At 40.6% G+C, this 16,017-nt stretch overlaps 1 protein-coding gene across 4 annotated transcripts in view; it reads right to left on the bottom strand.

The window, feature by feature from the left end:
• KPNA1 (karyopherin subunit alpha 1) overlaps nucleotides 1–16,017 on the bottom strand; it is a 77,957-nt gene that overhangs the window by 38,465 nt on the left and 23,475 nt on the right. For 2 of the 4 annotated variants that reach the window (XM_069866344.1, XM_069866369.1), the window contains one exon: nucleotides 1,065–1,198. In XM_069866344.1, the coding sequence (XP_069722445.1) occupies nucleotides 1,065–1,193 (129 nt within the window). In that variant the 5' untranslated portion in view covers nucleotides 1,194–1,198. Of the gene's footprint in view, nucleotides 1–1,064; nucleotides 1,206–12,447; nucleotides 12,459–16,017 lie in introns of those variants that run through there. The other 2 variants (XM_069866361.1, XM_069866351.1) reach the window with 2 other exon arrangements.

Raw genomic sequence — 16,017 nt, 5'->3', positions numbered from 1 at the left:
GTGTGCCACCAGTAGTCTGGAAATGCTACCTGTGCTTACTAAGCAAGATCAACAAGAAGTCTTGCAATTCTGCCTCAGAACACTCCCCTGACTTTCCCTGAAAGCAGCTGGTATTGATGCTGTGAAAGCAACATGAAATGGAATAGATAACAGGCTTGACCTACCATTCCAAACACAAGTATACTCCTGACTTCATTCTGACTCCAGAAACCTCAAAGATGAAAAAGGCTTCATTATATCTTTGTCTGAAATCGAACCAATCCCTTAAAGCTTCCAACAAACACAACTAAGAACAAAAGGATGAACTGCTCAGTGCTACCTATTTTCATCATAAGACGGCTTTAATTTAGTTTTGTCACTGCTGCTGTTTCCTGATTAAACATGCAGAGCATCAGCCATTTTGCAATGTGAATGAAATAATAATAACTAGCAAGACATGAACAGGTAGAGACGCTTTGTTTCTAAGCATTTTTCTCACGCATTTTGCCTACAACATATACTAAAAATGCTACTCAAGCCTTATGGGCATAAACATAGCACGAACTTCTGTAACTTCTTAAGTGAACTGAAACTTAAGAAACTGAGAAGAATCAGGTCAACAAATCATTTCTTCCCTCAAGAAAATAGTTACTGCAACTTACAAGGACTTCGCCAGACCTTATCCTGCTGTTCTAGCTCCCATGTTTCCTTCCATTTTATCCCAGCTTGCTACTCTTTGAACAGAGACTAGAGGCACCACAGCTCGGGCTGAAATAAAACCAAATAAACAGGAGTTCCTCAATCATCTCCAATACAAGGTCAGACAGCTTCGTTCAAATCACCTTTAGTGCCATGCTGCTGTGGCCAATCTTACACTCGAGTGAAGGAGGAGCAGCCACTCAGTTTTGTAGTGCCTGCAAAAAGGCAACGAAGTCTGCAAGTGCATCTGATTTCAGACTTGCTATGTATGAATTTGACAGGGCAGGAACAACTAAGAGGCTTGGGAGAATCAAAGAGCTAGAGACAGTGCAAGATAAGACTCTGTTTAAGGACTATTTGCAGTTATCATAACTGTGGTACAGTACCTGTTCCTCTCTCTTTTGTTTCCGTAGCTGAAGACCCTCTTCCTCCCTCCTGCGACGCATCTCATCGGGGTTCAGAGATTTGTTCTTGTAGCTCTTCAGTCGGAAATTCTCTTTTCCTGAGGTCGTCATGATTCCTTCACACTGCAATTAAAAAGAGAAGTCAGAAAAACAGCTACTCTTCAACAACACATTTTATATTGTCTCCATCTGTTAATCTCTGTAGCCATGCAACTCCAGTCACTGCACCTTATATTCTGTCACCTAACTTCCAATAACTTACACATAAAGCAAAATTTCACAAAATTGTCACTTCAGCGTGCCGGTTCTTCACTCCCAACTGACAAACATTTAGTTTATTCTCTGAGACTGCAAGGCATGAATAAGTTAAATATCTTATTAAGAAAGAACTGAGATCTGCAAGGCAGAGAACACAGGCTGGACTGAGAAGAAAGCTGCATTAATAAATCTTCACATGTCTCCATACAGGGAGTTAACCAAACTCATTATATTTCCCTGTCTTCATTTTTGAGCGAAGGAGTCTTTAACCACTTTTTAGTTTAATTCACTTTGCAAACCAGTACCATGGATTTCTTGCACTCCAAATTCACATTCTAAGTTCATTCAACACAATCCTGTATTCCTTCTGTCTGGACAAGGCATATAAGAAAAATGAACCTAAGAAAGAAATTTCAGGTGACAATGGTTTAACCACTAAAAATGCTCACTTGCTGCAAAGAAAGCAGCGCAGTTCTTCCCCTCCTCCCCACCTCCACCCTCTAATCCTGCCACAGTTTATGCAGAGGGGCCTTTTTTCAGTCTATGCTTTCTGAGCTATCTCTTATGCAACTGACTGGATCAGCATTTATATCTACCTGTGACAATTTTCACATGTACAATGCTGCACTTTGGAGTTACTTAGTGTAAATCAGTAGCTATAACACAGGATGGAAAGATCACACTCTTCAAATCAATGGGCTGTGGATCACGTCTCTACCCTTACTGCTTCATTTTGTTGCTCCGTCTCTCCTTACACCCCCCCTTTATATCCAAAAATGGTTGGGAACCAAATTCTAAACATTGCTAAATTTCCATGCATCTTCATGCAGATGTCATTCAGAGTCTCCAAAATGTTGTATATATACTGGGGCCCATACTGGGACCAGTGCTGCTTAGTATCTTCATCAATGCTATAGACAGCGAGATCAAGTACACCCTCAGCTAGTCTGCAGGCGACACCAAGCTGAGTGGTGCATTTGTCACACTAGAAAGACAGCATGTCAACCAGCGGTACCTTGACAAGTGGGCCTGTGCAAACCTCATGAGGTTCAACAAGGCCAAGTGCAAGATCCTATACCTGGGTCAGGGCAATCTGCAGTTTCAATACAGGATAAGAGATAACATGATTGGGAGCAGCCCTGAGGAGAAGGACTTGCAGGTGCTGGTTGATGAGAAGCTTGACACAAGCCGGCAATGTGTGCTCGCAGCCCAGAAGGTCAAACGAGTCCTGGGCTGCATACAAAAAAGCATGGCCAGCAGGGTGAGGGAGGTGGTTCTGCCCCTCTGTTCCTCTCTTATGAGACCTCATCCAGAGGATTGTGTCCAGTTCTGGAATCCTCAACATAAGAAAGATACGGAGCTATTGGAACAAGTCCAGAGGAGGGCTACAGAGATGATCAGGCTGGAGCACCTCCCATACAAGGACAGACTGAGAGAGTTGGGGTTGTTCAGTGTGATGAAGAGAAGGCTCTGGGAAGACCTTATAGTGACTGTCCAGTACCTGAAGGGGCTACAGGAAAGCTGGGGAGGGACTTTTTACAAAGTAAGTAGTGATAGGACAAGGGGGAATTGAATGGGATAGATTTAGACTAGACCTAAGGAGGAACTTCCTTACGATGAGTGTTGAGGCACTGGCCCAGGCTGCCCAGGGAAGCTGTGGCTGCCCCACCCGTGGAGGTGTTCAAGGTCAGGTTGGATGGGGCTTCAGGCAGACTGATCCAGTGGGAGGTATCCCTGCCTGTGTCAGGGGGGTTGGAATTTGATGATCCCTGGAACTTGAAGGTCCCTTCCAACCCAAACTATTCTATGATGATTCTAAATACCTACAACTTTAATACAAAATTGAGGAAACCAGACTATATAAAAAAATTATTCTATAGGGCTTTCAAAGGTCTCTTTCAAATGCCTTAATGTATTGTATTAAATACACTACCTACCTTAAATTCCACAAGCACAGAATAAACAGGTGATAAATGATCATCTGAACACTTTTAATTAAAACAGAGCAACACAAGAGTACACAGAATCTCAACAGCTTAGGCTTCCTATTTAAAATATATCAAATGTATCATCAAGTCTACTTTAACCTCCTCTTCTTTCAGTTAGCACAAAGACTTCTAAGAGATTTAAAAAAAAAAAAGATATCCAAATGTGCTTCTTATGACAGCCTCCTTGACAGTCGCTACTGCCTGACAACCATTTATGAGAACTCTGATGATCAGAACTGACTTTCACAGAGACATTTCAGGCATCACTTCAAGCATTACTGTATTCCACCAACTGAGATTTAAAAAAACTGTTGAGGGACGTAAAACTATTGCATTTAAAATCAGCCACAGATTGCATTGAATGCAACATAAAAACCTGAGCACATAGGTAAGTCATTCGGTGGCCTAATTCTGCTGAAAAGGCTCTTCCTGAAACAGCTTTTTTTTTGAAGTACAGATCCTACAAAAAGATTAATCCAAAAGTCAAAAGTTCCCCACATTATTCTTAACAGTTTAAAGACCCTTTTCTTCTAGTGTTTTGGTGCCTGGGCCTAAAGCGTTCATGCTTCTTGCAATATGCTTGGCAATAATACTTTCTACTCATTTTCAGTGACTACAACCTGTATATTAAACATCCAAAATATTTGAGGAAGCCCTGGATTTTAACTGTAAAAAGAAGCTGAGGCTACTAAATGCTCAGAGTACAAAATTACTTCTGTTTCTAAAATATTTTGAAATAAATATTGGACCTATTTTAGAATTAAAAAAAGGAACTCAAACACCAGATGGACATCCATGAGCTAAAAGGACAAACCTAACAGGAAAATGGCGTTGCAGCTACTCTAGTCAATCTGCCCTTGAAAATGAACAAACATGGGTGTATGTAGCAGTCCAGATAAGAACTCACGCCTTCCATGACTTTATTAATCATTCTCCATTTTTATCCAAAACACATCCTCTCAAACTTACAAAATTACATTTATCTTTATTTAGGATTTCAAGACTTTGGTCCACTTGTGATCATTTCACACCTTCACTTTTGATCCCTCAAAGTTCACAGTTTAAAGAAATCCATGACAGTGGATCTTTACTTCTTATTATACCATTTCACCTCATTTCTACTAGGCAGCTCCTCCATGTGACGTTCCATTGTTTCCTAAACACAAATGATGCAGCAAGTTTCCTTCGCTTATTCTTCCTTATTGTACCCATTTTCCTAGTTTCCCAACTTGCATATTATTTTAACTCCTTCAAGTCAGAAACAAAATTGAAAAGATTTTCATTTTCCCCTCACAGCTCTATCTGCTCCCTCCCATTGCATATCAAAATTTCATTAATGGAAAAAACAGACACAACACTTATTAATTTCTTACTTGAATTCTCTGACTCCCTCACCGCTCATGTTATTCTCATTCTCTTTATTTTTATAACTTAAGTGTTAACTTCTGCTTATGATAACCCTTACAAACTTTAGCTTTAACTTGCGGCTGCACTTACTTCTGACTTTCAAAACAGCTCACTTTGCTGATAAACCCCCTCTTCTGAGTAATATGTACACTTAAAATCTTCTCAAAAAACTGTATTATGTACACCACAAGTAGTCTTCCTACAAATTCCTACCTCCAAATGACTAGGAACACAGAGTTTCTTGTATTAAAATTGTAAAACAAAAATATAAGCTCCCTTCACCACTGAGAAGCTACTAAATTCAACTGGCAAGAAGCTCAATAATTTCATAGTTGTCCCTCACTGGTCCCATCACACAGGCAGGTATATAGAGTGGAAATCATAGAATGGTTTTGATTGGAAGAAACCTAAAAGATCATCCAGTTCCAGCCCCTCTGCCATGGGCAAGGACACCTCCCACTGGAGGTGCAGTCTCACCAGTGCTGAGTACAGAGGGAGAATAACCTCCCTGGACCTGCTGGCCACACCATTTCTGATACAAGTCAAGATGCCATTGGCCTCCTTGGCCACCTGGGCACACTGCTGGCTCATGTTCGGCCTCCAGTCCAATGGAACTTCCCCAGTCAACCAGGACTGCTGGAAGATGATGGCAAGGGGTTTGGCAAGCACGTCCGCCAGCTCCCTCAATACCCTCAGTTGGATCCCATCCGGCCCCATAGACTTGTGGGTGTCTAATTGGCCAAGCAAGTCTCTAACCACTTCCTCTTATATCATGGGAGCTTTGTTCTGCTCCTCTAACTCCTGGGGATGTACACACAGGGAAAAACTTCCCTTACAATTAAAGACTGAGGCAAAGAAGGCATTAAGTACCTCAGCCTTGTCCTCATCCTTTGTCATAGTTGTTCCCCTTGCATCCAATACAGACTGGATACTCTCCCTGGTCCTCCTTTTATTATTGATGTATTTATAGAAAGATATATTATCTTTCACCGAATTGGCCAGTCTAAGCTCTAGTTGGGCTTTAGCCCTCCTGATTTTTCTTTTGCATGATCTCACTTCCTCCCTGTAGTCCACCCAAGACGCCTGTCCCTTCTTCCAAAGTTCACAGACATTCCTCCTCTTTTTGATGTCCACCCAGATTTCCCTGTTCAACCAAGCGGGTTTTTTTACCCCGACAGCTCATTTTCCAGCACACAGGGACAGTTTGCTCCTGCACTGCCCAGATTTCCTTCTTGAAGAGCACACAGCCCTCCCGAGCTCCCTTGCCCTTAAGGACTCGCTCCCATGGGACTTTATCAACTAGCCTTCTGAACAGCCCAAAGTCTGCCCTCTGGAAGTTTCAGGTGGCCGTCCAGCTAACCCCCCTCCTCACCTCTCCCAGAAGTGAGAATTCTACCATCTCATGAGTGCTTTGCCCTAGTCACCCTCCAATCATCACATCCCCCACAAGGCCTTCTCTCTTCACAAACAGAAGGTCCAGGAGGGCGCCTTCCCTTGTCGGCTCACTCACCAGTTGTGTGAGGAAATTGTCTTCCACACACTCCAGGAAGCTCCTAGACTGCTTCCTCTCTGCTGTATTGTACTTCCAGCAGGCACCTGATAGACTGAAGTCTCCCACAAGGACAAGAGCTAGCGATCTTGAGACTTCTCCCCGTTGTATGTAGAAGAGCTTGTCAGCTTCTTCTTCTTCTTGGCTAGGTGGTCTATAACAGACTCCCATCACAACATCTACCTTCTTGTGGGGGTCCTCTGATTTTTACCCACAGACACTCAATCCTGTCATCACCATAATCGAGCTCAATAGTATCAAAGCACTCTCTAACATAGAGGGCTACTCCACCACCCCTCCTACCTTTCCTGTCCCGCCTGAAGAGTTTATACCCCACCATGGCAGCACTACAGTTAAACGAGTCTTTCGTTACTGGAAGGCTGCTATAAGGTCTCCCTGGAACCTTCTCTTCTCCAGGCTGAACAACCACAGTTCTCTAAGCCTGTCCTTACAGGGGAGGCCATCATCTTCGTGGCCCTCCTCTGGACTCGCTCTAACAGGTTCTTCCTGTGCTGAGGACTCCAGGAACTGAACACAGGGCTCCAGGTGAGCTATTATATAGTTATGCAGGTTAGGTAGTCACATATGTAGCTATAAAATTCAAAGTTATTTTCTAAAAGCAGCTTTTGTAATATTCTCAGTATTTTCTAAAATCAATTTTTTATTTCTCCATTCTTCTACTGCTTCCCTGAGTACAGGTGAAAAATTCAATAACCACATCAAGGATTTCATCTGGCCCACACCTACTGCTAGCATCATTAAACCTATTCAGCGTGAGTACACAAATGATTTTCTTAAGATTGACATAAAATAATCCTATGTTAGTTTTTACAATAGTCCAATGCCTGTTTTCCATAAACGTCCATTTTTCAGCATGTAGCCTTTCCCCCAGCCCGAAAAAAGAGGCAAAACAACTTCAAATTGTTTCTTGCTCATCTTCAGCAGCTTTGTTATGGCTTAATTAAAAAACTTTCAATGATCTTTTTAAATTCATCCATAGCAGTTTCTTCACAGCAAATAGTAAACCCTGGATCTTCTCTGCATTATCAAAATTAATTCTACTTCGTGTGAAAATCTGTGGAGGTTGTCATGGAAATGTTCTACCCATCTTTTCTTTCCTAAAGACAGCATAGTATGTTTGTACACCACATTTTCTCCACCTTTTTTGATAACCCTCATCTATAGATAAACTCTGGCAACCCAGTGAGGAGTTTTCATTGTGTATTCTTTGGCTTTTTGTGCAGCACCACTCAAACCTCGTATGACGCTTTCTCCTCCTCAGTTTTGCTGCCATGAAAAAAAAAAAACCGATTTTTAGTAAAATAAGAAATAGCATTTACGCCTGAATGTCTGCATTTCCCTGAGGAAATGGTGATGCCTAAATCTTTTGCTGATCAAGACAAGCACCCTGCAAGGCAAATGGATGTTTGCTAAACACACCTTTCTAGGAGAAAGGAGACGTATTGCATTTCTCCTTTCTTATGAAGTCAAAGAAACTCAGAGGCACTGGGTTAGAAGAGTCACTTCCTGCAATGACATACCTTGTCCCAAGCAATCACCTAGATAGAGACAAAAACTAATTCCCTGCCTTCTTAAATCAGATGTCACTGTCACTAGACTTAAGGGCTTTGCTAGAAGGAATACCATGTGACTAACACTCTTGGATATTCCACATGTCGGAGGTGTCCAGATGTAAAATCAAGGCCTTACCAATCAAGACCTGCGTAATGATACATACAAACCAGATGACTGAAACTAAGATACACTGCTTATATCAAAGACTGTCAGAGACAAACTTTCCTAATTTGGAATTAGGGCTGGGAATAAGAAATAAAAATGTATTTCAGAAGTGTTAGACCTGTACAAGAAAATCTACCTTCTAATGGAAACATATCAGAACGGGAAGACTTGAAAATGAAGGCAGACAAGGACAGAAATGGTGTAGGTGACAAAAACCGTTATCTTGGAAGATCCACGATCTAACTTACTACCAGGCTAATTTAGGAACTAAGAGAAGTAGCAGCTAGAAGGAAAGGCCTCACTGGAGACATAGTTCTGAGCTCTACTGTACTGTTACACTGCTGCCTCTCCTTTACGTTGCTGCCAGAGAGACAGTCAAAAGATGCAGTCAGCCCTGAAAGAACAACTCGCGTGGAAAATGGCACTGTTGAGACAGAATTCCAAGCAGTGAGAGAAGCTGGAATTACTCAAATGTTTCATCTACAACACAAAACCTTTACTTCCAAGGAGATTTTTGTTTGTTTATTGGCTCTCCTATAGGACTCTTAGAATCCCCTAGAGAATTAAAAGTTTCCTCACACCCATGCTTCTTGATGTCAGGCCAAATACCTACAGCACAGCCTGGACAGACGTTCCAGCAATTCACTGACCTCTGAAGACAGGATGCATCATCCTCTGACACTCTTAAAGAGAGACTCCAAAACTTATCCAATCTAAAAACTACTTGGAAAGCAGCACTTGGTCATTCATTATCTCATCAATGCGTTCCCCACAAATCCATCATTTTGGCCACACAGGCATTTGGTTTTCTTCCCCATGAAATGTAGATTTTAGAAAGTCCAAATTTGCTTTTGGCAATTCCCAGGCAACACGTTCAGGATTCTGACACAAGTATTTAAATCTTGGAGATGACTGACAACAAAAGGTCTTCATAACAAAACCATGAACAACAATATATGGTGTATAACGATAAAAGTATCACCTGGCATTAAGCCTATTTCCCTGGTCAAACTTCTAGAGCAACAGCCTATATTTGCCATCATCCTAGAGAGGTGAACAGACATCTACCAAGTCTCTATACTGCTGATAGGGCTATCTGAGGGTAATAAGAAAATACAGAAAATCAGCAGTCTGACTTATGTCTTCATTGACACCTCCTGTTGTTTGAAAAAAAGGGTTCATCCAGATAAACATTTTGGTGAGGCTGTATCTGCTTCTTTTCCAAAATTACAGGGGTCTATGGGAATGATCATCCATAGAAATACCCATATCACCTGAGGGGCAAGGGTGTTACTTTCTAATTTCAAATGTCTTCAGACTTGTAAAGCTTGGGATGTCTAGGGGAAAGGATATTTAACCATCTCAACTACAAAAAGCCACATGCAAGCACAACAGAGGTGATCTCTAAGACCTTTGCTTATCTTTCTCTAGCTGGAAAAAAGGATTGTGAAGCAAGTCTTAGAGGCACTAAAAAATTAACAGTTACAGTATTTGTAAAGACCTCCATAGTAAGTTTCGTTGATCATATAATATACCAAAACAAAGAAACAAAATGATTATGTGAATTTCATTTTCTGTAGCTGAGGAAAGCTGCCGCCATGAAGTGCTATACCCTAGCAGGAATGACAGACTTCACTTTATGCAGAACAGCAGGGACCCACACCCCAACATATAACCATCACAGTACAACGACTGAAGAGAAATGGAACCACCACCTTCTGCCACTCAAAAGGCCAGAATTACAGGAGCTTCAAAGATAACACAAGAGTTGTAGCTAAACATAGCCTTGAAACAGGGTTCAGACTTTTAGGGACTTTCTGTTAAAACCTGGAAGTAGCAAGGGGACTTCTTTATGGAATTGTTGCCCATCTCCATATCTTTCAGATCTGCTTTATTTTGCTGGCTTCCTTGTCCTACTTTTTTTTTTTCTATGCCCAGTAGTAGGCTTTAATTTACAATTGTTTCTGTTCTAGCATCTTTATAAACCCATGAGGTAGCGAATCAAGTAGTAATCCACCTAATCTACAGCAAATTTGGCATGTTCTAGTTCTAGGCCACTTGGCAAGTTGAACTGGTACTTGCTTAAAAATGAGAACAATCTTAAAACTTAAGACAATTAACATGAGGCCTGAGAAGACAGACAATTTTGCACAATATGGAACATAATATTACAGACAAATTTAAAACCCTCAATATTGACTGTTGCTCAAAAGCAAACAAGCAAAAGGAGAAAAGCAAATAGACTGGATTATCTGATAAAATGTTGAGGACACCTGATGTCAGGTTTGTAGGAGTGTCACAACAATACGACCACCTCACCTTCCACAAAAGAAAAAAGGGCTGAAAAGGTGGTTAAAATAAACAACCACAGTATCAAAAGTATTACTTCAAAATGACTAAGGGTCTATGGAGTATACTCCCAGGTAACTTTCAGAATGATCTTCTGTGCTTATAAAGAATAGAGTTTGCCAAGAAACATGCCTAAAATCAAGCCAACACACAGACTGCCAGGCTTCTAATTTTCCTTTTTTTACAATAAAAAACACACAGAAAGAAACAAACAAACAGATGAAGAAAGTGGGTTTTTTGGTTGCAGCAAAAAAGCACTAGCAGAAACACAATTACTTGACACTTCGTGCTGTCTCAGAAAGTTATCTGACCCATCAGCTTGCAGTACTAGTTAAGCACACTGAGAGCCACGCAACTGTGCACTTAAGTCAATTTTTTAAAGTTTAAGGATTATGGTTTTTTTCTTTTTTGTTTTTAAGAAACACCACTAAAGAGATTTAGTAGTAACACATTTACTGGGTCTATTGGAAAACAGCTTTACCAAAGGCATGGAAGGGGATCAATAAAACATAGTATATCCAGCACTTCACTACACGTTTACTAGCACAAAGATATTTTCAAGATATTTTAAGTTCCATTTCTTTAAAGGTCCACTTTGACTTAACAAGGCAGCAGATACAATTTTCAAAGTCTCAGAAGAGTTTTAACTTGAACAAGTCGTCAAAAACTGACTCAAAGCCAGGTCAACTTAAAAGGAAAACTGTTACTGAGCCTTTCTGATTTGAGTTACAATCACAAAATTTCCTTACTGGATTCAAAGTAATTGCAGTGCAGTAATTGTTTAAGTAAAAAAGAACTCACCCTGATTTCTAAAACCCCTCAGTCCACAATCAACCTGAAACCAAAAAGTTCCCACAAGTTGTAAAACAAAGCAGCTAGTGATGGGGAATTAAACTTTTCAGCTGCACAGGATTATACCAACATTAAAAAAATAACCTCACATTAACATGCCCACCTACACAAAATAACAGACGTGATTATTCCTGTGTGCCAAACTGAAATGTATTCTGTTTTTCTTTTAAAGCAGAGATTAATTTATATTTGTATTAAGATTACAGAATGAGCTGATCCACAATGTATTTTCTGCAAGGTCACATCTAAAAAACAGGCTGTTTGAAAAACAACAGTCATCTCTATCACTTGACAGTCATCACCTATCAAAAAATCATCCTAACATTTCTGAAATCCTAACACACCCCAAACATTCTTTACAAAAGAACAAGCACGCACCTTTCAGCATTTCATATAATGAAAATTAGAAATCTCAGACATTTTAAAACAGATTAGGTTAAGGAGAAAAATAAATTGACTTTGTTGTTTCAAGTAACTTTTATTTGGGGTCTGGGTAACTTCTGAATGCCAGAATGCACCAGAAACCAAATCTACCTCACACTTCCTATGATGATGAATTTGCCTTCAACAAACGCATTGGTTGCTGTGACTCAGCATTATAGAAGATATGTGTACAAAAGGACAAAATAGAAGTCAAAATCCTACTGATTTCATACTAGCTTTGGACATCGGCAACTGAAAGTCGCATAATACTGACGTATCAGCTCCACCAAGCCAAAACCCATAACAACTTTAAAGCCTGATGGCACCCTGCCTCCCTTATCCTGTTTACACCTAGCATCCCCCTCATCGAAAGCTCTCAAATTCAACACACAGCACGTTCACAAAGACATTACTCTTCCTTTCTGACCATTTCACAACACATAAAAGGTAGAAAAAGAACACACAGGCAGTTAAAGAGATGGTCCTGTGGAAACTATGCAAGGGGTCTTGCATCTCTTAGGAGGCAATCTCATCCTGTTTGACAAAAAACACATCACGAAAATCTAAACAAATCACAACATTATTATTTGACTTTACTTAAAAGTAAATTGTGGTTTGTGTGCTACAAAAAGGTGGTTTGTTTGCCAAAATGACATTTTCATATATCAACAGGTTAATTTGCTTTCAAGTTTAACTTTAGCACTAGATTTGCGAGGTTTACAATGCCATGTTCGGAGATAAATACATTCAGGATGCTTAGTTACAGGATACGCATTTCTAAAATCAGCACGTCACTTACATATAATCTCAACTTTATGCCCAGATTGTAAAAAATAAAAAAAATAGCATCTGCTTGTGTCAAACTGGTTGGTTTCTCACAGAATGTATGAATCCTCCTGCTGCGTCTGTCAAGCAGTTGAAACTACCAAATAAAAAACAAAAAAAGAAAAAAAAAGAAAAAAATAATTACTCTAGATCACAAGGAAGCTTTCAGCAGCTGACGACTCGCTAAATCTTCAGTCTTAACAGCATACTCTTAAAACTCAGAGCGTATTTTCTATATATCCAGGAACACAACTGTATTTCTTTCAATTCTAATGCTTTTAGCTTCTGCCCTCATGACACTGAGCACTAATTATGTTTCAATGCATTCCAATTTAAAATTTCTTCTATGTCTCTGAACTCCATTTACTCCTGTCTTACATGAACGGACTGACAAAAGTGACAATGCAATGTCCAATCTACCATTACTTCGTCCCATTTTTTCCTAACTACCTACTGCTAACATCATTTTAAAACCAATTCCGGTGAAAGGAAATTTACTGTCTGTTACCTGCCTTCAACTACCTCTACTCTTTATCCTTGTTACGGATTATTAAGCCTGCACAACATTTAATGTAGTTCAAGACATTCATGAGGTGGCATAATATAATTTCTAGTCCCACCGTTCTACAGATTTTATATTTACCAGACATTTTCATTGAGTGTTTTGTTTAAACTTACCCTTGTTGTTTTTCCAGGATTCCTCTACCTCCTTCAAATAATTTAAGAGTACTGATAATTCTACAGGCTTTGCATCCTACTGTTGCCATTTTGTATCTTGACAAACCCACACACAGTCTTGGAAATACAATAGAGCAGTTTAATTCATTAATTCATTAATTGCTGGATAGACTTCAAAAACTGTAGTAGACTAAAGATAGATCTTTTTTTTCCTTCAGAGCAGAAAAAAATTACTTGCTATCATACTGCTGCCCCTTATCTCTATAATATATGTCAACATTTTTCATTATTATTATTATCACTTTAAAACATGGGCTTCTATTAGGCTTTAGTCTCTTAGTATGAAGCTCAATAATCTTCTTATCAGGCTAACTTCCACACTTGTTTTCTAAAAAAAAAAAAAAAAAAAGCCTGTTTTTTGTCCATGACATTACTCCAGAATCTCCTGTTGAAATATTTCAGTCCCTCACAACATTTCATCTAGTGATTAATTCCTTTAATAAAATCCTTTTATTTTTCTTGACTTGCTCCTAGCCTACTAAGCTCCCCCACATCTCTATTCTCTGGCCTTCAAAAGTAGTTAAATTATTCCATTAAATTTAGCTATTTGTTGCTACTCCTATTTCCCCTTATGTTTCCAATTTGCTTTAAAACCCTTAACCCTAATTCACATAACTTTTTTTTTATGCTACACTTTATGCTTTTTCACATAGACTTAATTTCTATTTTTCTGGACAGCACTGTTTCAGGTCCATTAATCTCTCTCTTCTTGCCACAAAGTTGTTTTCCAAACTAGCCACTTCTTTACTGTTGCCTTTAGAGGTACAGTTGCTTTACTTTTGTGTTTTTAACGATATTAACTTAAGCCTCTACTTTGCCCCCTCCAGGTCCTGTAAAACACTTCAGAAGAAAAATTCCACAATCCCTTGGAGGAAGAAACAAAGATATCAAATCAAACCTGCCAGATATAAGACAGTCTAAACCAAAACATACCATTCTGTCCACTTAAACTTATTCAACAGGAGGAAAAAGAACAGAAAAGAAAAGAAGAGGGCACTGTACTGAATCACTGAAGTTGAAATAAGACTATCAAACAATTTGGTTAAATAAACATTTATGCTTACAAGTCCCTATAAAGAACCTTTCAGAAACTGCTACAAAGTCTGACTGTAGAACTTTTAGATCCTATAGTGTCTTTGGTCAGTGCTGCTGACATGGGATGTTGCTGCATTTCCCTTTCTAAACAGAGTAAGCTGTGAATTCTCCAGGAACCAGCACTCGGCTGAATATACAGGTCCACATAAGCAAGCAAGCTCTGAACACATGCACATGGAGAACGCAACATCAGGAAAAAATCAGCGGGTGGCACATTGACAGCAAAAGGTAAACATCCTGGTACAGTGCTAGAAAGAGATGGGATGTCACAAAGACTCCATTAGAAGTTTTAAAGAGGTGGGGAGAAATTCCAAGCTCCCCAAAGAGACGCGTTTCTTGGAAATGAAGCATCATTGCATCTACCTGGAAGACTATGACAAGGGAACCTCTGCCTTGCATGCCATCTTATGTTAAAGTGCCTCAAGCTACTCTTCATTTTCCCTCCGCCTATGGGTATGTCTAAAGCTAATTAAAAGGTGCAACCACAGTTCAAGTAGAAACAAACTTGTTTTGAATGAGCTAGTTCACACGTCAATACACATGGTAACACTGCAGAGAGAACAAAGTAAGGAAGTATCAATGAAAACAAACACAGATACACCAAAGACTAGTTTGATTCATACTATGAATTTACAGTGTTCTATTAACTGTTCTATTCTAACTACTGACTGCCACAGGTATATACCAAATAGGTTTAAAATGAAGGAATAAAGTTGCAAATCCTTTCTGGGTAGCCTGCAAATATATCCCAACTTTGTAAAGTCTTTCATTAACATGAATCAGTCAGAGCAGAAAATAAAGCCAGCAAAACAAAACAAACAAAAAAAAAAAACCACAAAAACAGAGAAACACCAGCTCGAATAAAGGATAAAGGGACTATTAAACACCACCATTCACCACCATTTGGGAATTCTGCAGAAACAGCAGCCTAGTATTTTCACAGCTCATGATGCATCTTTTCAGCTTGGAGTTTCAGTTTTCATGAAACGCCCTCAAGAGGCAAAGCTTAAAACCCTCATTACACGCATTGGTGTACGAGCAAGACAAATTCAAAGATTATGAATGGGATGAGTTTCTGCCGGCCATAAGGTCCCCGGAGACGGGATAACTGGAAACGGCCACCGTGGCTACAGGGAAAGCACAAACCCTTCATAGAATCATGGAACGGTTTAGGCTGGAAGGACAGGGACACCTCTCGCTGGATCAGGTCGCTTCCTCACACCTAAGCGGTCCAAGAGGCGGTGTCGCAGCTGGGACCACGCGAGGCTACAGAGTGAAGTTTGCAGGGAGAAGGCACAGCTCCCGTAATATCAACTAAAACCACGAAGAGAAACACAGCGTACGGCTCGGAGGACGCAGGAGAAAGTTTCCCACCTGCTCCCCGCCCCGCCCGAGCCGAGGCGGCGCCTCCCGCCGCAGGACAACGCGGCCGGTCCCGCCGGCTCCGGAGCAGCCCGTCCTTGCGGCTCCCCGCCTCCCACCGCCGGGGCTCGGCCCGGCCCCCGCCGCTCGGGGTTCCCGGGGCCCCGCTCCGCCTGTTGCATGCGCGGCGGCGCCGGCCGAGCCCCTGCGTGTGCCGGGGTGGGTCACGGAACCGCTTGGCTAGAAAAGACCTTTGAAATCACCGAGTCCAGCCGTACCTGTCCGCTACCGACCCAGATCCCTGATCATCCCGTTTGCCCGCCTTTTAAACCCCTCCAGGGATGGAGGC

The sequence above is a fragment of the Phaenicophaeus curvirostris genome, chromosome 1, assembly GCF_032191515.1.
Source record: "Phaenicophaeus curvirostris isolate KB17595 chromosome 1, BPBGC_Pcur_1.0, whole genome shotgun sequence".
Taxonomy (NCBI): domain Eukaryota; kingdom Metazoa; phylum Chordata; class Aves; order Cuculiformes; family Cuculidae; genus Phaenicophaeus; species Phaenicophaeus curvirostris.
The sequence above is the reverse complement of the archived record's forward strand: the minus strand, read 5'-3'. Positions and strand labels throughout refer to the sequence as shown.